This window comes from Ursus arctos, unplaced genomic scaffold (assembly GCF_023065955.2).
Source record: "Ursus arctos isolate Adak ecotype North America unplaced genomic scaffold, UrsArc2.0 scaffold_15, whole genome shotgun sequence".
Taxonomy (NCBI): Eukaryota; Metazoa; Chordata; class Mammalia; order Carnivora; family Ursidae; genus Ursus; species Ursus arctos.
The window spans coordinates 5,697,903-5,725,262 of record NW_026622819.1 but is presented as its reverse complement, the minus strand read 5'-3'; the positions used below and the strand labels follow the sequence as shown (position 1 = coordinate 5,725,262).

Genomic DNA, 27,360 nt, shown 5'->3' with positions numbered 1-27,360 from the left:
CATTTTCTCCAAACCCTTCATTTGACATCTGAGGGCATTTGCACGGGGAGGGCAGCAAAGGGCCTGGAGTCACAGGGCTCCTGCCTCAAGGTGGAGCTGGCCCCAGGGCCCATGTCCCCAGCCTCTCAGGTCACACCCCCTCCGTTTCTGTCGTTCCTATTTTTGTCGTTCCTGCCCTTACTGCCACCCCAGGAAAGGTGACTCTGGACACATATTCCTGCCTCACATGTGTAATCGATCACCAGAAATGGGAATGGTTCCACTGTAGACTTTGAAAAGCCCCATTCTTTCTGTGACACTTTCCCCGACTTTGCTTTAAATTATAATCCAGCATATCTAGCTATCGGCCCTGTGTCAAAAATTTAATTCCTTCTCCATCTGCCATTAAAGTCAAGAAAATCAACTAAAATTTTACTTTTATTATGTGACTCTGGGAAAGCTCTGTCTCCCATTGAATGGATTGCCACTCAAAGACTCGCACGGCGGTTAGGCGTGGGGGCTCTGCAGTCAGGCTGCCCGGGTCTGAGCCCCGCACCTGCCATTGCAAGCTGGACAACCTGAAGCCACCTGCTGCCTCTCCTGGCCTCAGGTGTCTCTGCACAGTAAACAGAGCAGCGGGATGGTCTCCCCGAGTTGAGGTATGTAACGTGCTTGGGAAAGCAGACGTTCATTAACCCAATGTCAATCAATGAGTCAAATGTCCATCCATTAATTAGTATCAACCAGTTCTCTGGAAATGCATTTCTTAATAAAAGATAAAGATAAAGGTGTTGCTGTTAACTTCATCGCGTCCTTTTGTTTCACGTGGCTCTGCCTCCCGCGGTCTTGCTTGGGAGATTGGATAATTCTGCTCTCGCGATGCCTCACCACGTAACCTGCAGCCAACTAAAATCCTTAAAAGTCTTCTTCGAGAAACTCCGTTACATCATGCAGCTCCCTTTGGTGTGCATGTGGCTCACCTTCTGACTTCCACCCATTCAAACTAAATCTAATCTTCAGCGATCTGTCACGTGGTCTACTCGGACTAAACTGCGCTTGGCTCACGTTCTACTTCCAACCCATTCAGGAACTGCTGCGGACTCATGTCGCCCACCTTGCTGCGGCGCTGCTCTCCGCACCACTCTGCACCAAGCAAGCCTCTGGATTTAAAATATGGGGCAGGTAGAGGCGGGGATGACCCTGCAAGGGCATCTGAAGACTTCCTCACAGGGGGACACGGGGTCGCCAGGTACCTTGGATCTGCCTGCTCCAGGATGGCCCCTCCAGGGGGCGCTGTCTTCCTGGCCACAGGCCACATTTCTCTCTCTTGGCCCTAAGACCTCAGGCAGGACTTCCAGTGCCTTCCCAAGACAGACACCCTCTGTGCCTCCGGTGTCCCCCAACCTAACACCCCATTGCATCTACCAAGAGCATGTGTTCCCACCAAACCCTTAATAAATGGGAAGGGTTTTGTATTTTCCTGAATATATTTTCATTTTACAACTCGCATTTCACACCATCTGCTGATCTGGCACTTCTCATGCTGCCAGTCAGCTAAAATTTTATTTTTAGCTGCCAGCTTTGGGCAGACCATGAAAACCCTGTAGGCTACATTTTCAGAGGTTCTAAACAAAATACCTCAACGGGCTTTGAAGACCCCAGGAGAGTGGACTGGGGCAGAAGCTGAAATTGCTGAGAATCACTTGCGAGCTATTTCACGGAGAAACGGAAACAGCTGCAAATGGAAAGGGGATCAAGTAGCCGGTGCTTATGTAACATAACAGTATTGTGCACACTAGTCAGGAGAGCTGACTATAAACACGCAACCGTATGCGAAAGGCGGCATTAGGGGGAATTCTCAGCCGAGAGAGAGAAACCTGACAGCTGAATAGGCAGATTGCTGGGAAGACCCCAGCGGACAGGCTGAGCATCCTTAAGTGCCTTTTCTCCGAAGAAGGCTCTGATCTCCCCTTAATCCCGCCCTCGCTTTTGGACTACGTAAGAAAGAGAAGCCCGTGTCAGGAGCACAGCAGGAGAGTGAGGAATCAACCATCCTTTAGTAAAACGTTCCGTCTTACTTCACCAACAGCTCTCTGTCTTTTTAAAACAGACCCAGCCAGCAAGAAGTGCTGACCAGCGTATTCCGGAATGGTTTCATTCTGCTCTTTCGGACACCCTTTGGGGAAATGTTTAGCAGTACCCGCCCCCCCCCCCACCCCCCGCAGGCTGAAGAATCTATGGCATGTGCGCCTCAACTTCCCAGCCCGTTACACGGCATCGGAAAACGTGACCGTGTTACAGGAAATCCAAAGCATCTGCATAAAATCCAACAGAGGGTGCGAGGCACGCTCAGGGCACAAGAGAAATCAGAGATGGGAAGAGGAGGAAACCCCGGAGTCGTACAGCGAGAGTGGAGGCACTGAGACCAATTAAATACAAATTAACCTCATACTCACCAGGGATGTGACACAGGGAGGCACCGTCTGAGGCTCGCTGAACAAGATGGAGATACATGTCTAAAAGGAAGGGGTGCTTTGGAAGTTGCCTAAGTTCCCGAGAAATAGCAAGTTATATTTCGTTAAAAGAATTTTAGAGGATTGTGTGCAGTGGTAAGTTTTTAGAGTGAAAGTAAGATTTCTTGTTGTTATGCTAGGACAGGCCTGTGGGCCAAGTCTGGCCAATGCCTGCTTCTGTCAATAAAGTTTTATTGGCACTCAGCCAGCCACAACCATTGGCTTGCATGGTACTCACAGGAGTTCATGCACTACAGCAAGCAGAGCGGAGCACTTGCCAATGAGACCAGATGGCCCGAAAATCCGAAAATATTTCCTCTGTGGTTCTTCCCCGAAAAAGACTGTGAAACCCCTGTTGTGGATCACACCCAAATCTTTCCTCCTAGCTCGCTGTCTCACCCCCCGGCCCCACTGGCAATCTCACAGTGGAGTGACCAGTGAGACGTGCCCTCACTTTAAAGCACCGTCCACCTTCTCAATGCAGAATCTGGTGGTATGGATGTCTGGCCGGTGCTGGACTGTTTCGTGAAGAACTCTATTACAGAGGAGACAGTCATCTCTCCCTTTGTAAACTGCTATGAGCCCTGTGTAACTTAAAGGTCTCCTAGCAGACGCTAAGGTGCTTGGCGTCTTTCTCTTACTACCGTTTTAAATCTGATCTTTATGGTAGACCTTAGAAAGGACTGGAATGTAGCAGTTACTGAAAATACGCCTCTAGATAAACTAATGAACCTGCAATTGACATTAATTTGGTAAGTTATCTAAATTTACGAGAACAGATTTATTAAAATTGTAACCTGATTGGCAAAAATAATAAATTTAATTAAATCCATTATTATTGTTAAAGACATTAGTTTTGAAAACTACTTCCTATAAGTACCTCCCACACTACATCACGATTCTCTACAGTTGTGGACCTTTAACTGTTGATCTAACTGATGCACTATTACGCTGGTTCCCCTTACGGTTTACACGATTCGCCCACGAGCGTTCGAAGGAATCGCCATGGCACATTTCGCTGGATGTAGAGTGTTTCCACCCATTTACATGCCTCAGGAAGTTCTCTCCTAACTTTAAAAGTTGATTGTGTGTGTTTCTGAAAAATAACGAAAAACAAGTTACAGAAAGAAAAAATCCAGAAAGCCACAAGCTCATGCATGGCTACCAGTTATTGGACACTTGATGTGGGCCAAGCACTCAGCAAGGAATTACGGACGCCCGAGCCCTAATCCTCGGTCCACTTCTGTCACTGGCCCTCTTTTACAGATAAGTAAACAGATGGTGAGAGAAGCTAAATCACTCGCTAAAATTCCTACAACCAATTCACGCACAACTGGGATTTGAGCTCGAGTCTTTTGACTCGAAAATTAAAGCTCTTTCCATTACGCATCACGCTGCCTTTGAAAAAGGAAAACATGTCTTTTGGTTCTGGGGGATTTGGCAAAAAATATTTCACAAAAGAATGTAACTTCTATCTTTGCTCCTACAGCACCCGCATAGGCTTCCCTAGGTCTACGGCACGAGGCTCACCGGGGTAGACAAAGCCGTGTCTCACATGTTCAGGGCGCGCCCGTGCACCCACTGTGGACCAGAGAGCAAAGACGAAGTCCCTTCTACAAGGAGCGCCCAGGCAGTGCCAGAGTCAGGGGAGAGCCCCGTACTCCAGGGGAGAGGAGCCTTACGCTCTGCTCGCAGAGCTCTCACGTGGGCTCCCGGGGCAGCTTCACGGGCCTGGGGGGCCCTTCCTCGGCTGGCTCTCAAGCACTGTCCGGGTGACAATGGTGGGGTGCTCCACACAGAGGACAGAACGGAGACAAAGCAGAGTCAGGTGCCTGCATGCAGCTGAGCACCTGCAGAGCTCAGAGTCCCTGGAGGGAAGGGTGGGGACAAGGCGACATCGCAGGGCCTCACGCGCGGCACCAAGACAGCTGGGTGACTTGCTCTGCAGGGAATAAAGGATGACGAAAGCACACTTGAGTTTCAGGATGGTCCCTGGAAGAGCCCGTGAGTCGGGCCTCGAGCCAGGCCCGGCATCCCCGCGGTTCCCTCAGCAGCAAGGGACACATCCATCCTGATGCCGGGCAGGGGCAGCAGGGTAAATGGCTGGGAGGGGACTTGGAAGACAGTAACGGAGGGGCAATGAACAGAAGCTGGTCTCTGGCAGGTCGAGAGGATGAGGGACCTGTGCGAGGGACGAGATGGGCCCCAACCTGGAGACTGGGAAGCCAGGGGATGGCGGTGCCCTTCACAGAAATGCGGCCCAAGACGAGCGGGAAGAGAAGGAGCTGGGTTTGGGGGGGTGCTTCGTTTGAACTGCCCATCGGGGGCTGAAGGGACGTACCGAGTGAACTCATATTTCAGACTAATAATCACTGAGACCTGGAACCAGAGATCATCAAAATGGTCCTTACGTCAGGCACAGGGCAAGAGGCCTGAGATAAAATGGAAATATCTTTTAGTCTGTGGATATTATAAATATTAGATTTTAAAACATGCTAAATAAAAAATGAGAATCTTAACTGGCCCAAATGATAAGCTCAAAATAGTTTGTAAGATTTGAGGTAAGAATCTACTCTCACCCCAAGATAAAAACCTAGCCTTTTTATCAAAATTCCTTAAATTCCACAGGAGGCAGAGTTAAGGAAAGGAAATGAAGGAACTGTGTACTTTGTATGCTTACTTTTATTTAGTTAGTTATTTATTTTAAAGATTTTATTTATTTCAGAGAGCAAAGGTAGGGGGAGAGAGCAAGTCAGAGCACAGGAGCAAGCATGAGCAGGGGGAGGGGCAGAGGGAGACGCAGGCTCCCCGCTGAGCAGGGAGCACGGATGTGGGGCCTGATCCCAGGACCCCAGGATCATGACCTGAGCTGAAGGCAGATGCTTCACCGACTAAGCCACCCAGGTGCCCCTATAGGTTTACTTTCAAATTTTGTGAGGAAACGAGTTTTTACCCTAAAAACTTTAGATTAGTGTGAAACCTTACTTAATAATAAAAACTTGACCCAAATTCCTCAAAAGCCCCACAAACTGTGAGATGAGTCAGTAAAGGCAAACTCCAGTTGAGGGAAGAATCCAGCATAGGTCTAACACAAAATAAAGAACTAAAAATGCTGGGGAGTGATCAGCAAGGAGGCACTGCCGTGCTACAGTCGTGAGGTCCCAGTCCCCAGAGTCCTCTGAGAAAGTTCTTTAAGGGAGGTAATTAAAAGGATAATGAACTACACCAGTTATTACTGAACCAACCCTGCAGGGCTTACCAGGGGCCGACAGGAATGGGTAGCACCCCCACCCACACAGGGGAGGCTTCTGCTGGGATTCATCCCCCTCTATCTGAACAATCATTATCTCTATTCCACCACCGCCGCTTGTGCCCAGAAGTGATGAGGCTGAGGGTGGAAACGTGTCTCGCTGCGGGAACCGCTCCCATCAGTAGAGCTGCCCGAGTCTGGGGAATCTTCAGCAGGGAAAGCCAGGAAGGCCTTCCAAAGGCAAGCCTAGCTCTGCTGCAGAGAACGGCTCTGCACTCCACCAGGAACGGCAGTACTCAACCTGTTCCTAGTCTTAAGCCAGAGGTTTAGATCGAAGTATAGCCCATAGCTTGCAGCACTAAGTGCTTCACGGGCAAAACTTCCTGAGCTATGTGTAAGGCAGTTAGTCCCTGTGTCTTCAGCACTTTTGAAAATGTCTTCATTTCTGTATGAATAGGAAAGCAAATTGGTGACCTTCTCTGTTTAAGTGGCTAAAATAAGGGGATTGTTAGACGCAGAGACAAAGCTCACAGGGGCTGCTGGACTCTTCTACGTATCATGTTAATATCACTGGAGCCAGTTCAATTTTGTCTCCCTTCCCTGCCCATGACAAGTCATTCCCTATCCTTGAACTTCTCTTTCTATACCCTGTTTTCAATTCCCCAAACGTCTTTGTGTCTTTCCTCTATAATACTGAAAGTGTGAAGAGCTCAGGAAGGAATTAAAACTCCATGCGAAGATCCGACCGATCTTGTGAACAAGAGAACATAGCGGTTCGGGGCTCTTGGGGTCGCGGTCACTCCTCCTGATTCTCTCTAAAGGACGTCACCACTGCACTGACTCTGCATTCAGCATCGTCACTGCGGACGGTGCAACAAGGGGGAACCGCCCGTTATTTTCATTTGGGATCTCAGAGGCACCGAGATGCTTACTAGGTCTCCACATCTGGGTATGTGTTTGTGTGCCCATTCATTCAGTCCGTCTCAGGCTTATTCACACATGCATCCAGTTAACACCATGTACCCTCAGTGCTGGGACAAATAAACATATTTAAAAGCTTTGGTTCCTGCCACTGACATCAGAAGCTCATCTCAAAACCCGGGGAACGTGAGGCAGAAGGAGACGCAGACAAATAACCGTACTGAAATGTGACGTGATGATTCCCGCGGAAGATAACGAGTGCGAAGGGCAGGATGCTTAGGGGGCACAGGCGACAGGGTGGGGGCTCCCACCGTCGCAGCCCCCGCCTCCAGGCCAGGTATGCCTGCTGGACACACTGCGGCCGAGGACAGGGACCGCTTCGCCATCTGAACTCTGCCTCTGTTCTGCTTCGGTCTGCCTCCTGGCAAAGCAATTTAAAAAGAGGAACGGAGAACAGGAGTGCTCAGGGGTTAGAGCTTAAGACTTGCAGCACAAGTCCTTCACACCGTGCCGAGACTCAGACCTGCAAAACTTAGTAAGCCAGGCAAGGCAACTGCTAGACTGAACTGTAGCTCCCCAAAAGCCATATGTGGAAGGCCTAACCCCCAACGTGACTGTATTTGGAGTAAAGGAAGTAATTCAGCTTAAATGACAGTATAAGGGTGGAGCTCTGATCTGCTTAGATTTTGGTGTCCTTATAGGAAGAGACTCAAGAGCATGGATACTTGTCCTCGTCCTCACTCCCTCTTCCCATCTTTCTCCCTTTCTTTCCCCAGCGCCTTCCCTCCCTTCTGTGTGAGAACACAGCAAAAAGTAGCTATCTGCAAGACGGGTTCTTGCCAGAACCCAAACATATTGGCACCCTGATCTCAGACTTCCAACATCCAGAACTGTGAGAAAATAAATATCTGTTGTTTAAACCGCTCTGTCTGTGGGATTATGTTATAGCAGCCTGAACTAATACAACTAGTGGCTAGGAATCTTAGAAAAATATTCCATATGATAATAAAACTCGGGGTAGTCTATCTTTTTTTTTCTTCTTCCTCTTCGCATCTTTGGTTACCACCTTGATCTAGGGTTTGAGGCTCAGATGTGGCACAGGTGAAATTTTAAAGAAACCAAAGAAAAGGTTAAAAACTAAATACTTCCATTTTGACCCACAAAGATGACATTTCTTCTTTTCCTAGAAATTATTCATAACACCAAAGAGCACGGGAAATGCACATATAATTTGTATTTTCAACAAAACTAGAAGATCAGTATAACCTCCGAACTCCAAGCAGGTGCAAGGGCTACCTAAATCATGCGGGGCTCAGTGGTAGGAAGCCGAGGAAAGACACCGCAAGAGGGCCCTCATAGAGGAGGCTGCAGACATCAGAAAGGAAGTGGAGAGGTACCTGTCCGGGGTGAGGGACCCACCCAGATGCGTGAAGGCCAAGTCCCTGGCTTGCAATTGTAGGACTGTTAGTGGGAGCCCACTGCATTCAGTATGTTCAGGAGGCTAGCCTCCAGAAGGGATGACCTCACTGGGCACATTGTGGGAAGCACCCCTGCTTCGAGATGTGGGGGTTCTGTCAGTTGGCATCTCCACTGGCTATGGGAAGTACGTTCCCTCAAGCGTCACTTAGTGGAGTGACCCACCTCCACATGTGCTCAGTGTGTTCTCACGTTGACTACGAGAACAATCAGCAGTCATTTTTTTTTTAAGATTTTATTTTTAATCTCTACACCCAACATGGCGCTCCAAGCTACTACCCCAAGATTGAGACACATGCGCTACTGACTAAGCTAGCCAGGCACCCCAAGAGCAATCAGCATTCATAGTAACAGAGTTCATATTATAAGAACTATGGAAAATGGAAACCTAAGCTAAAAGTTACCAATAAAACTTCAAATCACAGTAAACTTGCTAGACTTCAAAAATAAGGGGGTCCGGTGGGCATCCAGGCAGAAAGATCAATTCTGTTGTAAAGGAAAAGAAAACTTCAGGCTGGCCTTAGACTACCAAACAATGACTTCAATATGCTCCAGCAAGTAAAAATAACATAGACAATTATCTAATCTCAATGCAAAAACAAAACAAAACAAACAAAAACCCTAAAATTACTAATAGAGAGAGAAAAGAAAAATCCTCCATCCCTGGGGGGGGGGGGCACTAAAGTTTCTCTATGTCAAAAAATAAACTCAAACTAAATCAGCAAAATATCTAGAAAATAATGATGATAGTCACATAAAAGGTATGGAGCTAAAGCAGGTTTTAGAGGAAAATTTATAGCCGGTCAGTACTTATATAAAGAAACAAAAAAGAAGAAAAGAAATAAATGGCTCAAGCATCCAACACAAGTAGTTAGGAATAAAAATAAAAATTTTTAAAAAAGCAAAAACAAACCCAGAAAAACTATGGGAAGAAATTAACAAAGAAAAACTGAACTAAAAAACACCCCAAATTAGGGGCACCTGGGTGGCTCAGTCATTAAGCGTCTGCCTTCGGCTCAGGGCATGATCCCAGAGTCCTGGGATCGAGCCCGGGGATCGCGCCCCACACCAGGCTTCTCCGCTGGGAGCCTGCTTCTTCCTCTCCCACTCCCCCTGCTTGTGTTCCCTCTCTCGCTGGCTGTCTCTCTCTCTGTCAAATAAATAAATAAAATCTTTAAAAAAAAAAAACCACCCCAAATTAATAAAAATAATAAATATATCCACAACTCATTCTTTGGAGAAATAAAAATAAAATAAACAAAACATTAGAGATGAATCTGGAATTAACAGAGAAAGGGAAAATCTCAAGAATAAGAAAGTAACCAGGGAGAAATAGAAGCAAACACAAATACAGAGGTAATTGAAACCATGAACAGAAATTACTCAACACCATGAAAATCACTGAAAGCTTGGATGAAAGAGACTGTATTTATAAGAAAATATCTTTGACAGAAACAAACTCTAGAAGAGAAAGGAAATCTAAACAGAAGGATTTTCGTAGGAAAGAAAGGGAATGGCATCTGATCTAATCTAGTCTAATCTATAGAAACGTTTGGGATGAAAGGTACTCATACATGACTAAAGCACTCAGAACCATCCCTGGCCCAAGGCCAGTGCTGCCTGTTTGCTCTTATTACAGTCAAAATAAATGCAAAATCTTTCATAAATTATTGGCCAAAGGAATCAAGCATCAAATAGATAAACAATATGACCTACTGAGTTAATTCCAAAAATTCAAGAATGTTCAATATTACAAATGGGAGAAATCATACAATCCTGCCCAAGGGCGACATAAACTATCTTTTAATACGTTCAAGATCCATTCTTTAAAGAAAAACAAAAAAAAAAAGAAGAAGAAGAAGAAGAAGGAGAAAATATGGCCTCTTTAGTAGGAATAGATGGTTACTTCCTTCAAATTATAAAACTTACTTAACCCAAAAGCCAACATATTGCTTAAAGGACAAACATCAATCCTACTAAAAAAAAAAAAAAAAAAGGGTAATTATGTCTCCTACCATCACCTTAATGTTAATTTTTTCTGGAGGTACTAGGCAAAGCAATTGGAAAGAAAATTAAAACTCCATAAATGGAAATTCACTTGAAAATGATGTAATTTTATATCTGGAAAACCTAAGAAGATCAAATGAAAAGTTACTATAAGCAATGAAGAAATTCACAAGTTGCTGGAAGAAGTGTATTCACTGAAAACCTTTTGAAACCCTTTTCTCAACTACAGGAAGAAATTAGGTGACCATGTCACCTATTTTTAAAAATGGAACAATGAGCCAATGGCCAATGTTTAGTTGCCCTACCTACCTGCAACCATTCCTCAGGAATCCTGGGTGCTTGCCCTCTGGATGACAGTTTTGTTTAAACAAGGATGGAATTACCTGATGTTTCCTCACTCTAAATTCTCCTAGTTTTGCTTTACTTTCCTACGTGCTACCATAAATATCTTCCAGTGAGGTATCTTACTATGTCGCGCACCACAGAGCTTAGTCGTATCTGAGGAGGCAAGAGAAAGGGAACCCCACAGCCACTGGCTCAGAGATTACATGGAGGGTCTGCACCAGTCCATGGCAAGAGCGGAGAGGAGCTGCAGTCCAGCTGTGGATGTTGGTATCTCTAGTGGGCTGGAGAGAAGCCCCCAAAGCTCCCCCACTGGGAACCTCAGAATATGACTTTTGAAATAAGGGTCTTTGCAGATGTAATCACGTTAAGAATGCTGTGTGAGATTATCCTGGATTCAGAGTAGGGCTCTAAAGACAATGACCAGTGTCTCTGTAACAGACAGAAGGGGAGGAGATGAAGAGACACAAAGGGAAGAAGGTCATTTGAAGATGGACACATAGAGTGGAATTTTGAAGCCCCACACCAAAGAATGCCAAGAACTGCGAGCAACAACCAGCATCTAGAGAAAGGCGTGAACGCATTCTCCCTCAGAGCCTCTAGAGGGAACCAACTCTGCCAACACCTTGGTTTTGACTTCTGTGAGAGAATATATTTCACAGTTTACAAAGTGCTGTTGTTTTCAGTACCCAAGTTGGTGGTAACTTGTTACAGCTGCCGTGGGAAACCAATACAGCATCTCAGCTGGGGGTGGTACAAGTGATATGAAGACACACAGCTGTACATGTCCCTCTGACCACAGAACTGACACACAGGATGGCCAGATCCTATACCATGTGGCTGGTCTGAGTGGGGTAAAGCACAACCCCCAAGGTTGGCTGGGGAACAAGAGCAGGCTTCTCCAGAGAACAAGACACTCCAGAGAAAGGAGGGCACAGAAGTCCAAGATGTCCTGCTCAAAGTAACCCTACAAATGTCTCCTCTTGTACTTCTCCCTCTCACTCTTGACAAGGGATGAGCTTTATCTCAGGGGTTTCCAAGACCAGACATTCCATCAACCCACAGGAGCTCAGATCCTCAGGCATTAGCAAAACTTCCAAACTCCACTCGTTAGTGAAGGGTGGGCTTCTAGTACCTCAGCAGGATGAAGCTCACTGCCTTGAGTCTGGGTGGGCACACCGCGGGACGGTCAACCAGGCCAGACCTGTATCCTGAGGGGTTTGCTCATGTACAGTCCAACTCTCATCCTACTCAACTCCAGAGCTATGCCATTTGGGACTTTGATATTTCCAAAATATTTTTATGTCCCATTACTCTTAGTTTCTGTAAAAGTCCTTTAAACTTAGCAAAATGCATCACTGCTGCTGTTCTTGTCTACCACTCATTAAGGGTTAAGTACCAGCACTGCTTGATAACTGGTTCTTCAGACACGCTAGTTCACTGAATCAGCACCAAGGCCAGCAACTATCTAGGGAAGTCCATGGTCCTGCTGCCATTTTACAGTTGAGAAAACTGAGTAAACTAAAGAATTAGTCCAAGTTCACGCAGTGTTGCAGGCTGCTCTGAGCCTGCACATTCTGAGACAGAGTTCAGTGTTTACTAGGGAGTGGCCTTTGGATCAATGCCTTCAGGGAGGGAAGGAAGCTGGACTAAGCAGAGGCAGAAATTGAACTGTGATGCAGGCCTCACAACTTTGGAGAAACACACAGAAAATCCAGAGTTGATATGGCCACCAGCATTGCCCTGCAGTGGTCCAGCCTAGACAGAATCTGTATGCCCACCTCAATCAGTCATGGATGCAGGCCACCCTTGAAAAGACATAATCTTGAGCTGGCAGCTCTAAGTAACTGAGACAGCCTTAAAGAGTCTAAGAGCTGAAAGTCAGCAGCCAATAACATCCCCAAGAACTGGACAGCAAGTCTTTCCTTGAGGGGTCTCTGGGTGGTGCCTTGAGGGGTCTCTGGGTGGTGTACCTCATGTCCACCGCACAGCTATAAAGTGAGAGCAACAGAATCCTGAGTCCATCTGAGGCCAAAGTGCTTTTTCTGTCCATCATCCTACACTGTCTGCTATGTCAAAACACTCATGAGCTACTTGAGAAGGGTATCAAAAATGATTAACCCAGTGTCTGGCAAGCAAGACCTCACATCTTCTAAGACAGGCAAAAATTGATGCACGTCATTCTCATGGAAGGCATGCTGTGATTATTGGCGTAAAAATAGACAGGAAATACGTCTCCTCTTGCTGCTCCCAGTCTGCCCGGTCTGATTACTCCACAAACATAATGGAAATGCTGTAGGTATATCACCAAGCCATTGTTGTTATTACTACCTGATGGTTCTGAGCACTAACTATGCACCTGGCCTAGGGAACTCCTTTTCATTTATTATGTCGTTTAATCGTGTTTGCTGCCCTAAGATATAACTAGGAACATCTCCAGGCTGGTCTCCCAGTGACTATGTGTACATCCTCTTTCCACTGTACCAAATCATTGGGGTTTTCTCTACTCTTCAAAAAGATCCCTTAGGGGCGTCTGGGGGCTCAGTCGTTAAGCATCTGCCTTCAGCTCAGGGCGTGATCCCGGAGTCCTGGGATCGAGCCCCACATCGGGCTCCCCTGCTGGGAGCCTGCTTCTCCCTCTCCCACTCCCCCTGCTTGTGTTCCCTCTCTCGCTGGCTGTCTCTCTCTGTCAAATAAATAAATAAAATCTTTAAAAAATAAAAAAATTTTAAAAAAATAAAAAGATCCCTTAGAACCATGGTGAAATTCTTGCTCAAGTCAAGCTGTAGATCTATTTTGCTCTCAAGTTCATACAAGTCAGCAGATCCATCATTCATCCTGCAAGTACAAGAAGGAGTCCTGTGTGACTCACCCTAGGGGTGCTGACTCTCTTATTGTCTTCTAGGGGTTTTAAAGAGCAATTACAGATGTATTAATAAATGATTAGAATCAGTATCTTTCACAAATTATTCTCAACAATAAACACTTGGAATGGACAGAGCCTCCGATCTTTGTATACAATGGAACATGGTTGCCTGGTTGGAGAACATGTGAGGAAAATCACCTGTCAAGATATCAGTCAGGGGGTGTACTACTCAGTCAACCTGTAATGGATCTGTAATGTATCATATTTGATATGAGTCCAGTGCTTTGAATGAACAGAATGCACAGAGCTCCGATGATGGAATCCAGGAGAAGATAGAGACCACTGAAGGCGGGGCCGACCAGCATTGTTCATTTTTCAAGAAATCCTTCTTTTTTCCTGCTTCTTTGAGCAAATCTTCAAGACAAAATTCATGGTCTAATGGGGCTTCCCTTTCCTTCTGTTCCTTCTATCCTCTCCTCAAAACAGCCTCACTAATGTTGAGAAATAAACCTAGGTCTCATTCCACCATCACGGTAAAATGATTAACTATCAACAGGAAAGTTCTCTGTTGAGCATTCTTGCAATTTCATTCTAGAAAGTGCCAGAACATTTTTAAAGTGATAGGGTGCCCTACAGGAAAGTGTGAATTGTGTTGTTGTTGTTCACTCATTCCACCAACCTCTCTCTGGTGGGATGATGGTGTGAAGCTCCTGTCATTTAAAGGAGAGGTAGGGATTTCTGTGGGGCTGGAGGAAGGACAAGGAGGGAACAAGGAGAGAGGAATGTGGAGTGACTTTAGATTTGCTTCAGGATTTATTCACATCAGACACTTTCCTATTTTTACTTCTTTTCCATGCTTACCCCTACTCCTTCCAAATCACAATGTCTTTAGAACCCGTAGTGATAGTTTGCTAAAATGGGATATGGATCATACTCAATCAGTATCTAGATGCTACATGACATGAATTGTGGTGCAGTCTCCTTTCTTCCCTTCTGTGGACAATGTTAATACCCTGCATTTCTCCAGACAAAACAGTAGCAAGGGAGATCCAAATTCTCAACAATTAGTCTCTCCAGAGCCAGAGACTGGACAGCTGGTAACCTGTTGTTTTCCTTTTGAGCTTCTCAGATTAGATCCTAAATGTAATTTAATTCCAGACTCCAATATACAGTTCCTGAATTATGCTGAAGAGGAATCGATTACATAACAAAGCTGCATTACTACTGATTACACTCTTGCCACAGATGACAGGTTTTGTTTTCTACTTTAGGTCCAAACCCAAAAAAAAAAAAAAAAATTCAAATTGTATCATAAATATACCAAAGTATCCACAGCATAAAGGAATCCTGTAACATTAATCAGAAATATGAGTAACCCCGTTAGAAAATCAGTAAGCACTCCTTAGCTTATCTTCTTTAATAAATCTGGATTCCTATATACCTGGCTTGTGTACATCAATCTGTATTCAAATTCCTCCTTGTCTCATGGGAAAATAAAAGATCCATGACATGAAAATCCAGAATGTGGTATGAATACTAAGGAAATGAAAATGCAAGAAAAGTAAGTAAGCTTCAAGTAGAAAACGTAATCGTGATACATAACAGGGCCATCTGGCAATTCCTTGAGGGTGGTTCAGTACCCTGCCGGCAGGGACGCTGACGGGCAAACAGCGAACAGACAACAGGTGCATCAAAGATATACAGGCTGCAGGCTGGACCAAGGTTCCTGAGTGACGGACTCACTGCCCCCGTCCGGGAGGCGAGCTTCTTGCCCAGCCTCCCAATCTTGTCTCAGGGCTGTGTAACTGCCACCCGCACCTCTGGGCTCAAGCAGGAGGCAGCACCGCAGCACAAGTGGGGAGGTTTCAAGCTGTTTTCCTAATCTTGCTCTCCCTTTGCCTAGATACAGCCATAGACAAAAAGGACCCCTTGTTGCACTCAGAGTCAAAAGCATGCTATCCTACTGATATGAGGGAACTTCTTATCTTCCAGCTAACCACCACTTGCTAAGGACTTTTGGTGCTCACATGAAATTTATGATTGATAAATAATAATACATTCTTCTTGGGGCACCTGGGTGGCTCAGTCGGTCAAGCGTCTGACTCTTGATTTCGGCTCAGGTCACGATCTCAGGGTCATGCGATGTAGCCCTATGTCAGGCTCCTGGCTCAGCAGGAAGTCTTGAGATTTCCTCTCTCTCTCCCTTTGCCCCTCTCCCCTCTCTAAAATAAATAAATAAATCTTTAAAAAATAAGAATACATGCTTCTTACACAGACCACGTAAAACCACTCTTCTTTAAGTTTCCTGATATTTAAGGATCGTCCCAGATTCCAGAAAAACTGTTCTTTGGAACCCAATTAGGAAAATAAAAGGTGAAGGAGGTACAAGAAAAGTTGAGAGACTAGGACAAAGGGGCTCACAGAAAGCAGCCGGAAAGAATCTCTTCCTCTTCCACAAGTAAGCGCTGTTCAAAAGGTGTTCCTTCTCTTCCATTTCCTTGCCCCATCCTCTCCTCCTGCACTTCTTGTCCTTTTCCTTCTCTCCTGAATGGAACCTTTTCATTTTATTCAGTTATTCGTTTATTTAATTTCTTTTAGAGGGAGAGAGAGAGTGCATGTGTGCAAGCAGTGGAGGAGGGGCAGAGGGCAGGGGAAGAGAGAATCTTAGGCTGACTCTCTGCTGAGCACGGAGCCTGGTGCAGGGCTTGATCTTACCACCCTGAGATCATGACCTGAGCTGAAATCAAGTGTCGGACACCCAACCAAATGAGCCACCCAGGTGCCACCCTTTCTCTCCTGAATAATTCAGTCCCCAGCCTTCAGGCAGAGCAAGAAACATCTGCACCTACAGGGGACCAGGGAAGCTAAATTTGCTCACAGTGATAAGGCTGGGCTGGGTCCCAGGAGTGTCTACAATGGGGAAAACACAGAGGACAGAGCCCCAGCTCGGGGAGGGGACCTCACATGGATGGGGTGTCAGAGCCTGAGCCAGGGAAGGGAGGCATGTGTGAGGGGAAGGGAACTTGGGCCAAGTAAGAAGGCACCTGTGTGGCAGTAAGGGTAGGAACCGAGATAGGAGACTGGTTACATACCAGGATTGACCCAATAAGTAAATACATTAAGGATCATGGGAGCTACACTGACCAACGAGTCACAGTGGAAAGGGAGAAAGCTGGCATGGAACCCATGGCAGACTGGAAATACCAGCATGACGTCATGGTGTTTAATATGGAAGGATATATAAAAGCAGATACAGGTGTAGACGTGTGTGCGCCTTGTCTTGGAGTACTGACAACACAGCGGAAATGGAAAGACCTAAAACCCAGATCTTGCTTCTAAGTGCCATTCTTCACGAAAAAGACCCAGGGTTCCTTGGAGAGATGGGGGATTTCAGGGCCAGGGCAGGGAAAGCATGAGATGAGCCTGGGACATCTTGTTGTGTCAAAAAGCAAGGAAGTGCTCCAAGAGTGAAAGGGACACAGAAGCCAGCTTGAAGGAGCGCCACTAGAGTTTGAGCCCATGCAGGCATCAAAATAAACAGTGATGGTCGTGGCTTATAACCCACTATATAGAACAGAGAAACACAAGACGGTGTAGACATCCACAAGTAAATAAAATAGGATACTTGCCTGGTTTCAAAGTACCTCTCCACAAAATATTTCTTAGTAACAAAAAGCAATCCCGAAGTGGAAAAGTCTGGCAGATAGCACCATCACACTAATGATCAGCATAAATGATAAGACCCTGACAGAACATGATGGGAACCCACCACCACTTCCGTGATTCCTGCTGAAGACGCAGAGCCTGAATCTACTCACGAGGAAACATTAGACAGACTCAACCGGAAGGACATCTGACAAAATAACTGGTCTGTAATCGTCAAAAGTGTTAAGATCTTGAAAGCCAACGGAAGAGTAAGGAGTTGCTCCAGACTGAAAGAGACCAAAGAGATTTGAGAACACACTGCAACATGGCAGGATTCTGATCCAGGCCCTTTTCTATAAAGGACATTATGGGGGAAGCTGGGGGACTGAATGGCAGCAGCAAAGCTGTGTGAATTACCCAGCTTTGTCGGCTGCATTATGGTTAAGTAGAATGGTATCGTAGGAAATGCAGCCTAAAGCATTTAGGGGCAAAGGGACATCAGAGTGACAACTCTTCTTTCAATGGATTAGGGGGAAAAAAATTCTCTGTACTAGATTTGGAACTTTCTGGTAGGTCTGTGATTGTTTCAAAATACGTTTAAAAAGCTGTTAGGGATTATACTTTATGTTTAGATGCGTTAGAAATTATCATTCATGATTTTCAGTTATTAACTCAATTTCCTCAGTTCGGTGATACAGCATAGCCTGAAGCGGAATTCTGCTTCAAGGCAAATGCTGGGAAAATAAATTTCCTGAGAATAATGAACTCTGTTAATCAACATGGAAGGGAATAGGGTTTTCTATGATGTCAGCATTTTGGTTAACAGAGAAGCATTACATGCTATCGATGGATTGCCAATGTTCACAAAATAAAGTGAAACAAATATTCTGGGATCCATGCTAAAGAAAATGCATTCTTCTTTGACGGCTTGGAAGGCAGGGTAATAGTAATCATCACTTACGGGCAAACCTCTTTATATGAAATGGGTATCTTTTATTTTAAGTAATTTTGCTTTAAACAATTACGCTGTTGGAATATAACCACCTAATCCATAACATTCTAATTTATGTACACGGTCCATAAACAGAACTCTGTGGGGGTCCTGGGTGGCTCAAGTGGTTAAGCATCTGATTCTTGATTTCAGCTCAGGTCACGATCTCAGTCTTGTGAGATCAGCCCTGCATTGGGCTCCATCCTGGGCGTGAAGCCTGCTTAAGATTATCTCTCCCCCACTCCCTCCACACCTCCACCCCCCGCTCACGCTCTTAATCTCTCTCTCAAATAAAATAAAATAAAATAAAATAAAATAAAATAAAATAAAATAAAATAAAATAAAACTTAGTGAAGTGTTCTTCTCACATCACAATCCAGTGCTATTTGTAGGTTGTATGTCCTATAACCGACAGTGGCCAGAGGTATTCCCTCATTACTCTGACATTTATTTACCAATGGACCTTCCATTTTAAATCTGTCAGCATCTCCTGCCTTTCCCTGGCTCTTGGAATCATTGTGAAATTACTTCTGAAGAAAGGAAAAACTGACACTCTATTCTTCTTCTCCTTTCAATGTTATTCTTCTATGAAATAATTTGGAATGAAAAACTTCTCTTCTTTTTGCTGTTCCAGAATTATCCCATCTCTGGCTGTCCACCAGTAAGAATTATTTTCCTTTGTGTGTTTTGAAAACTGAGTAATTAAATATTGAAGATCACATTCTTTCCCAATTTTTTTAACTAATGGAAGAAAATAAAAATGCTTAAAAAAAAAAAAAAAAAAAAGAAGAAGATCGAACTCACTAAACTATGTAATGACCTAGAATACACCAGGGTCTTTACAAAGCACTTACTTCTTTCCCTTTTATGTTTTTTTAAACCCCATTTAATCCTTATAGGCATGTATCTTAATCCTCATTTCCCAGATTTTTTTTCTATCACACCTGCCCTGCAGACACTGTAATTACTCATGCAGGGGGAGAAGAGACGGGTACATGTTCAAGGGATGCCTTCCAGGAGAGCCTAAAACCAGGAAGGTGCTGTAAGCCCTGAAAACTCGCTCGAGTGCCCTGATGCCCATGTGGTGAGGACTTTCCCTCAGTGATTTCCATACTGTCAGCTGCGGGAGCAGCTTATGTACTCCTTCCTCCTGCAAAAACATAACCACCACCCAGGCCCCATTACAGGGAGAGTGGCAAAGTGAATTTACAGGATAAAGGAGAAATGTCCCATAAATACCTTCAAGGGAAGCCCTGCCATGCAGCAGAGGGAAGCAAAGCTGGGGCAGAGCTCCTATAAACAGGAACACATTCCCCATCTCTCCCCAGGCACACCTGGATTGTTTCTTCTTTTCAAAAAACCACCTTCCTGCTTCAGTTTGATTAGTTCCTGACCGTCTCCCTCTGCGTCCCTGGTGGTGCAGGCTACCCTGCTCAGCCGCAGGGAAGGCACGCAAGGACGCGGCTTGCCTCCGGGTCCGAACCCACCCGCGGAACCTGCAGCCCACTGCGCACAACCGTGGGAACCTGCAGCCCACCGCGCAGAACCGTGGGAACCTGCAGCCCACCACGCAGAACGGGGGCCAGGGCGCTCATGCTCGCCCGGTGCCAACAAAGGATGTCTCACAAATGCAGGGCTTTCGGGCTGCTCTTACTGAACCCTGTGTGACGAGCTCTAGGAGAGGAATGTTGAGAAAAGGGATCCCTAGAAAACTTTCCAACGCAGAGGGATTACTAGACACCCAAGGATAAGCCTCTAGCTCCACTGCAAGATTCCAAATAAAACATTCCATCAACTGGATGACAAACTGGGTTCTCAGACTCCGTGGGGCTCAGGGGACCCACGTCCAAAATCCCTTTCTCTTCAATGGCAGTGCTATTCGTCACCAACTCCGTCAGAGCCTCCCGCGTTCTACACCATGGCTGCGTTTCGTAAACATTTGAGTCTGATCCGGCAAAATTAAACATATACCTGGTCCAGGTAAAAACAGAAACTCAGGAATAACTCCAAACCACTGACCCTTATGTGTACGGACGTACACAACAGGAAGTCAATTCGCTTTTGAAATGCTTTCAACTAATTAAATACAATGGCTCCTTTGAAATGCCATTTATTAGTAAAGCTAAATTTGCTGTCGTGGCATTTTAAAGACCTTTTTCATGCCCATGGACCTGGCAGAAGATTAGTAAATGGAGCAATCTTTCCTCCTCCGTAAAGAAGGGGTTTTGGATATCAAGGTGGAGAAAGGTGGGGGAGAATTATGAATTTAATTGTGTAAGTCATTTTCACTCTAAAAATAAGAGCGCTAAAATTTAAGTCAGAATAGCTTGTAAGCCTCACAATCATACCACCATTCAGCAATCAGTGAAATGGAGCCACCATTTCTAATTTTCTCTGATGCTGATTGCTGAGTGTTGATTCCATGGATGGAGGCGGGTGTGGCTGGCGACCCACTAGAAACACCGGAGTCCACAACAGAGAGCAAAGCTTGAGCACCTGCCAGGTACCAACAGTCCCACCCAGAAGCAGCCCACGGCACCTCTGACACGCAGGGTGGTGTGAGGGCCGGCACAGGCGAGGTGCACCCACCTGCCAGACCAGGTGCTCCTTGGCCCCCGGCGTCGCAGACAGGCAGACGCTCAGCACGATGGTGTGGGAGGAGGAGGTGAGCACGCTGGCGATGATGGCGTCCCGCATGTTGAAGGGCAGCATGGTGTACACCACAAAGATGATGAAGAGGAAGAACGACACCTACGGGATAAGAACAGCGAGAGTCACAGAGAGTCCCCATTCCCCACTGCTGCCCCTCTTTCCCATTAAAGGCTGCACCAAACACCATGAACGGCACCCATTTAGAAAGGAGGATTACAATAAAGCAAGACAGTGTGTTCAAACAAACCCAATGGATTATAATGAAGGACTAACTACCGGGAGAGAGAAAAATCATTCTTTTTCAAAATTTGGGGATTTCCAGTTTGAGATCCAGACCACTGCAGACGTTAGGTAACTGAGCACTTTCTGGGTCCGGATGCAAAGTGGGTCCCAAACTCCCCAGGGTAAGCTTCAGCACGCACGTCCGGATTCCTGATTTCTGTCTCAAACTATTTCCCGAGACCCATGTAGGATGGAAAGGGGTGTCGGGGGGGATCTGGGGAAAGTAGAAACAGCGTGGCCACATAACAAACAATATGAAACAGCTTAGCGATGGTTCAGCTGTTAGGAAACTGAACAGTTGGGCAGTTTCTCAAAAAGTGAAACGACGATTACCATATGACCCAGCGATTCCATTCTCAAGTCTATGCCCTAATGAACTGAAAACATGTACTCAAACCAACACGTGCATGCACACGTTCATAACAGCACTATGCACGACGGGCAAAAGGTGTTAACAACGGGAATGTCCACCAGTGGAGGAACGGACAAGCAGCCCGTGGCACACCCAGGCAGTGGAATACTAGCCAGCCAGAGAAAGGAGGGAAGTACAGATACGTGTTTTCACACGGAGGAACCTCAAAAACATTATGCTAAGTGAATGCAGCTAGGGCACAAGACCCCTGCCGTAAGGTTCTGCTTCCGTGAGCTATCGGGAATAAATAAATCTGCAGAGACAGAACGCAAAGTGGAGGCTGGCAGGGGCTGTACTGGGGCAGTGGGAAGTAACTACCAGATAGGAAGAGTTCCCTTTCGGGGGACGACAAACTTTCTGGAACTGGAGGCAGGTGTTGGTTGCACAACGCCGTGAACGTACTAAATGCCACCCAATTCTTCCTTTTAAAATGGCTAATTTATGTTATGTGAATGTCAACTCGATAAAAAAAAATGTTTTTAATCAATATGAAAGCTCAGAGAAAAATTTGGAATGGAAAGTAAAGTGGTTTAGTAGGTAATAAAACAGGCCACTTTCATTACAAAAGTAGCAGAGACAGAGGAACATGGAGAAGGGTGAAACGGTGATGAACCAAGTGCGAAAAGAGCCGAGGTCAGGGAAACAGATGCGTGGCATCTGGCTCTGCCACACGGCTCGTCACTCAGGAACAGAAGTGAAGCTAAGGGCAGACAGCTCGACCCAAATGCAGTGGGATCCATGCTTCACAAGGAAACCCAAATCCCAGCGCAGCTGGAAGGACGTGGAAACACCACGCCAGCTCTTCTGCGGTGAGTCAAGATATGTGTTCACAAGGAGGACGTGGGCAAAGGGCCCTGCTCCCGGCAGATCTGAAAAGAGCGAGGCCTGGGAGGACACCAGGCTCAGGCTCGTTCCCCCTCTTGCATAGACGTGCGGGTCTACACCGCATCTTACGACAAAAAGTAACAGTCACCATTTCACTGTGCAAGAGTGGTGTCACGTAAGCTCGATGAGTACAACCATCGCAGACAAAAGAGCATATGAAAGATCAGGGGGCACGACCTAAAAGGGAATTTGGATCTCCCAAATGTGCCCCTTCCTTTTCTCTAGGGGACTCCAACCCAAACACCTGCTCACTAGATAAGAACATACGAAGCTTCCCTGAGGAGGCAGTGAGGTTCTGGAGGCGGAGGAGGGATGCAGAATCCCGGCTCTTAGGCACTTGACAGCCCAGGGGAAGGGACAGTCACACGGACCAGCCATTGCTTTACAGCTGATGGTGCCTGAGAGAAGGGGTACCCAGCCCCGCTCCAGCAAGACATGGGGTGGGGTCACCACATCCTCTTCTCTAAGATCCTGCAAATTCGGGTGTCGCAGAATGACAGCCAAGGAGAATCCCACCACAAGTCGGGAAATGTGTCCAGGAATCCTTGGGGAGCCTAGCTTAGGCATGGACCCACTGTTTCATGCCCATCTCCTCCCAATTCAGTCTATTCATAAGGAACTTTGGGCCAAAACACATGGGCAAAAGGATCACCAATCGCCATAGCCATACTATTTTTCTGGTAAATACTTTTTTTTTTTTTTTTTACCTCTTTAAAAAGACTATGAAGATGTTTTCCAGACAAGTCTTACTATTTAGCATTCTATTCCTAGTCTGTATATGGAATGGAAAAAAATCATGTTGTTAGACAGTTTATGTACCAAAACACCTAGTATAGATGGAAAGAAACAGGCATCTCTTTGGAGGCACCTTTCTGAGCTAGGTGCCAACCTACACAGGCAGCCTGGGGCAGTCCCCTCCCTCCATCTTCCAAAGGAGAGAATATGCAGAATGAGTTCTTAGAACCCCAAACCAGATTTCAGAACTGACAAGAACTAGCAGGTGCGTTACAGAACACTCGGCATAGAGGTCCCCTCCTCACTCTTTAGACGCGTGATCGCGTCTAGTCTTTACAAGAGCACCAAGGGGCCTGTTTGCTGCATCCTGCTCTCAACCAGCGGTGCCACTGACCCAGAGAAATGGGGAACTTGGCCAATATTTCCCAAGTAGCCAGTGTCAAAGCCCAAATAGGAATCCACGGGTTTAACTCCTCACGTGTTCTCAGTAAAGAGTTTTGCAATATTTCTCTCCCTTGATTGAAATTTCATGAAGCCAAAGGCCTAACAGAAGACACGGTCCCCACGAACCACTTCTACAAATCTGACATGGACAGACAGCAAGCACACTTCCCTCTTGCCAAGACACCACAGAAAGTGCCCAACGTCTTGGCTCCGATTTTTGGTTCTTTCAGTACGTAGGACCGATTTTAATCATCATTACAAAATTGTTAATGTTTCAAAGACAGGCTCATATTCCCTTCATTTCTATATATATTTAACTTTCAGTTTGTGTTTACAGTGTGGGTTACGGTAAATAATAACATACAACAATGAACATTTAGCAAAATTATCAGTTAGAGATGACAGTTACACTAAATAGTGGCACATTAGGAGCTAAAATAGACGTTCCATTTTTTGAATGTGGAATAAGGGTACTCTGGGAAGCAGGGTTTCTCAACATCAACACTATTGACACTGGGACTAGACAGTTCCTTGTGATGGACTGTGCCGTGTCGGATGTGAAGAGAACTCCCCGGCCTTCACCCAGCAGACGCCATTGGCATTCCCCTCTTCAAAGTTGTGCCAACTGCTAAAAGTCTCCAGACATTGTCACATGTCTCCCAGAGGGTAAGATCACCTTGGTTGACAGCCACTCAACTAGAGAAAAAGTTTCTTTTAGGAATGAGAATGAGATAAACAACTGTTTTACTGTCACGGCTTACTGAGAAAATTTAATTGACTTTGGAATCCCTAAGATCCACCAAATATTTTCAATTAAGACACTAATTTATACACATAGCATTAATGAAAAATCCTATATCCTCCAAGAGGCATTAAAGGAATATTTTCAGGTATCAGAATTTACAATTACAGCAAAGAGCCTCTCTTTTATAGTTACACATTTTTCTTCCAATGCAAAAACCTGTGTCAGTTCTTTGAAATGATCATAACTTCTGAACAGCCTAATTTTGGACAGCTCTAAAACTCTCACATTATTTCAATTAATATACACTTCCGCAGATATTTTGAGCTTTGAAAAGGAAGCACATGGAAGGCTTATCTGCAGCAACCAAATGGAGAATAGACATTCTGTTTTCCAAATACAGTTGCTCCTGCTAAGTGTTCATTTTTAGATGACAAAATGAATTTTTTAAAGGTCAATTAAGCAAGTCATATTAAATCAAGTTTTGAATTTAATGGCAGCATTTCAGGAGCTCAGCTCAGGGCGCCTGGGGAGACTCCACAGCCTAGACGGGAAGGAAGAAAGTCAAGTGTGGTTTCAAGTCCCATAGGGGGAATAATCTTCACTTCTTACGACTCCCAGAGGGCTCTACTTATTTATTTATTTTTTTAGCCTTCTTTCCAAAGCAGCTTCACATGGGGCCATATGTAAAACCGAAATGGATCTGGCCCATCTAAAGAATGTGTGGGTTCAAAACTCCAAAAAAGGCGAATGCAGGCACTTGGGTTTCCATGTTGCCATGGGGACATTTTCATGACAGATTCCCCTTGAATGTACCTCCATCCAGAGGCTGAAGAAAGAGGAGCCATTGATGTGATGATGGAGACCCTGTCCAGAACCCTGGATTAGCACAATATCTGAAGTGGCAGCACTCACCCCAATAAAACCATTTTAAGTGTTTTCTCTTAACTTAGCCTGCCATTTGCCATTTGCAAGAACACATGTTCCCACTGGTCTACTTGAACCTCAAGCTCCATAACTTTTTTGCTTTTTTTAAATTTTTTTATTTTTATTTATTTATTTGAGAGAGAAAGAGAAAGCTCACATGAGTGTGGGGTGGGGGGAGGGGCAGCGGGAGAGGGAGAAAGAATCTCAAGCAGACTCCCCGATGAGTGTGGAGCCCAACCTGGGGCTCCATCTCGTGATACTGAGCTCGTGACCTGAGCTGAAACAACTAAAAATAGTCGGACGCCAAACAACTGAGCCCCCCAGGCGCCCCTGCTCCCTAACTTCCAAACAAAGTAGGAGCTTCTCTGTTATGTTCTTAAGCCTATTCCTCTTGCAGGCTAACGCAATTCCACCCATGATGTCTTCATCCCCAACAACCCAGGTGCAAACCTTTACACCTCACCTTTGACAATTCTTCACATCCACACTCAGAAACGATGTCGTCTTACTTTAGGACTCCAGCAAACTGCTTCTGTCTGCTCCTCTCCACCCTTACCTCCACTAAGCTGGCTCATTACTTTCCCATATGTTAAGAAATACGCTTCAATACTTTTCTATCACTCCTTCTCCCCATCCCCCAATAAGGCAACCAGAGTGTATAGCCTTCCTTGTTTTTGTCCATTCTACCCCATTCTCCATGCTTCTGGTAATCATTAGGACTCATTACCAAATATTTCTAACTTTCTTCCTTCTGGGAAGCATTGAGCATTTCCTTCTAGGTCAGATGAGGCCATATGACTTGCTCTGACAAAGACAGTGTGGAAAGAAGTCATAGGTGTCTTGTGCGTGGAAATTAGTGCACAATTACCAAGCCCCCTCCCCTCTCTGGCAAGCCTGGAGACACGACTTAGGGGCTTCTCCCAGGTTTGGTCTCAAGTGAGAGGCACACTCCCTTAGCTGACCCGAACGGACCTGTGTTCATTTGAATGAGTATTAATCCTTTGTGGCGGTAAGCCCCTGGGACCCAAGCACAGCTTAGGTGGTCCTGACTGACACCAAGCTCACACACACACACACACACACACACACACACACACACTCACATTCACATACACACACAGGTTTTATTGATGCATAAATTAGACGCCTTTATATGCATTACTCTGCAATTTGCTTTTTATCACTGAATTATACATGATGGGCATCTTTCCAAGTCTGTAGATGTGAACGTATGATTTACTTTTTACCAATTACAAAATATTCCATTAGTAATGGATGTACCAGATTACTCAGCATTTCCTTACTGATGATCCTTAATGGCAAGACAGGAGCCCCTTATCCAACTGCGGCAATATACTCACGGATCTCCCTTTCTCCAACATTCTCCTTTCCCTAATCCAGCCAACATATAGTTGCTAGAGTCATGATTCTGAGTGCACAGGTTGAATTAGTTCCTTCCTTGGATGAACATTTCCTCTGGCTTACCCCTGTGCCCAGAACTCTTCTCTTCACAGGTTCTCATGGTCACAGAGTAAAGTGGAAACCACACAGCCTGGAGGTCAAGACTCTGCCCAGACTGGCCTCTCTACGCACACCTACACCTGCTCTGGAAGCAAGTCTGTGAGCATGGGCGACTCCCCATGAGCGTGGGGCTCTCCCCTCCACATCTGCCACTCCCCACTCTCAGGATATCCTCTTTCCTCTTCCTGGCCCCTGCAAATCTCACCTCTTTCTAGACCCACTTCAAATACAAATTTGTATCATCCCTCCAGGAACGCTCTCCGGCTGCCTCCCATCTCATTCAGAGTACATTCCCAGGTCCTGGCAATGGCCCACCAGTCCTAGGATGTGGCCTCCTGGGGCCACCTCCCCTCTACTCGGCCCACTTCCTTCTTCCCCATGATCCGGCCTTCATGGCCGTTTCTGGAGCCCGCCAGAGATGCCTGTTCCTGGGTGTTCTGCCCACAGCACCCCTGCTGGCTCCCTCTCTGCACTCATGCCTCTGCTCATTGTTACACTGTGAAGCAACTCTACCCTTCTGGGGGCACAAATCAAACCACAGTATCAAGACTCCGCTGGAGGTCAGACCAGAACTTAGATCTCAAGTGCTTTCCATCTACTTCACATTTCATGCTCTATGCCCACATGTGGGACAAAGATACCACATCAAGTTATTCAGTTTATGAGTCAGAAATATTTCATGAAAATTATTTTTTTTTTTTTTTTTACTTTCTTAAACAGAAAACGACCACAAATGTGGAGAAGACATGAGGTATCACCTAAGCCAAGGG

The 27,360-nt window shown here is 45.7% G+C and overlaps 1 protein-coding gene across 1 annotated transcript in view; it reads right to left on the bottom strand.

Annotated features, from left to right (window-relative positions):
• ADCY2 (adenylate cyclase 2) overlaps nucleotides 1-27,360 on the bottom strand; it is a 388,284-nt gene that overhangs the window by 257,199 nt on the left and 103,725 nt on the right. The window contains exon 3 of the mRNA XM_026506673.3: nucleotides 20,580-20,741. Within this exon, the coding sequence (XP_026362458.2) occupies nucleotides 20,580-20,741 (162 nt within the window). The remainder of the gene's footprint in view (nucleotides 1-20,579; nucleotides 20,742-27,360) is intronic.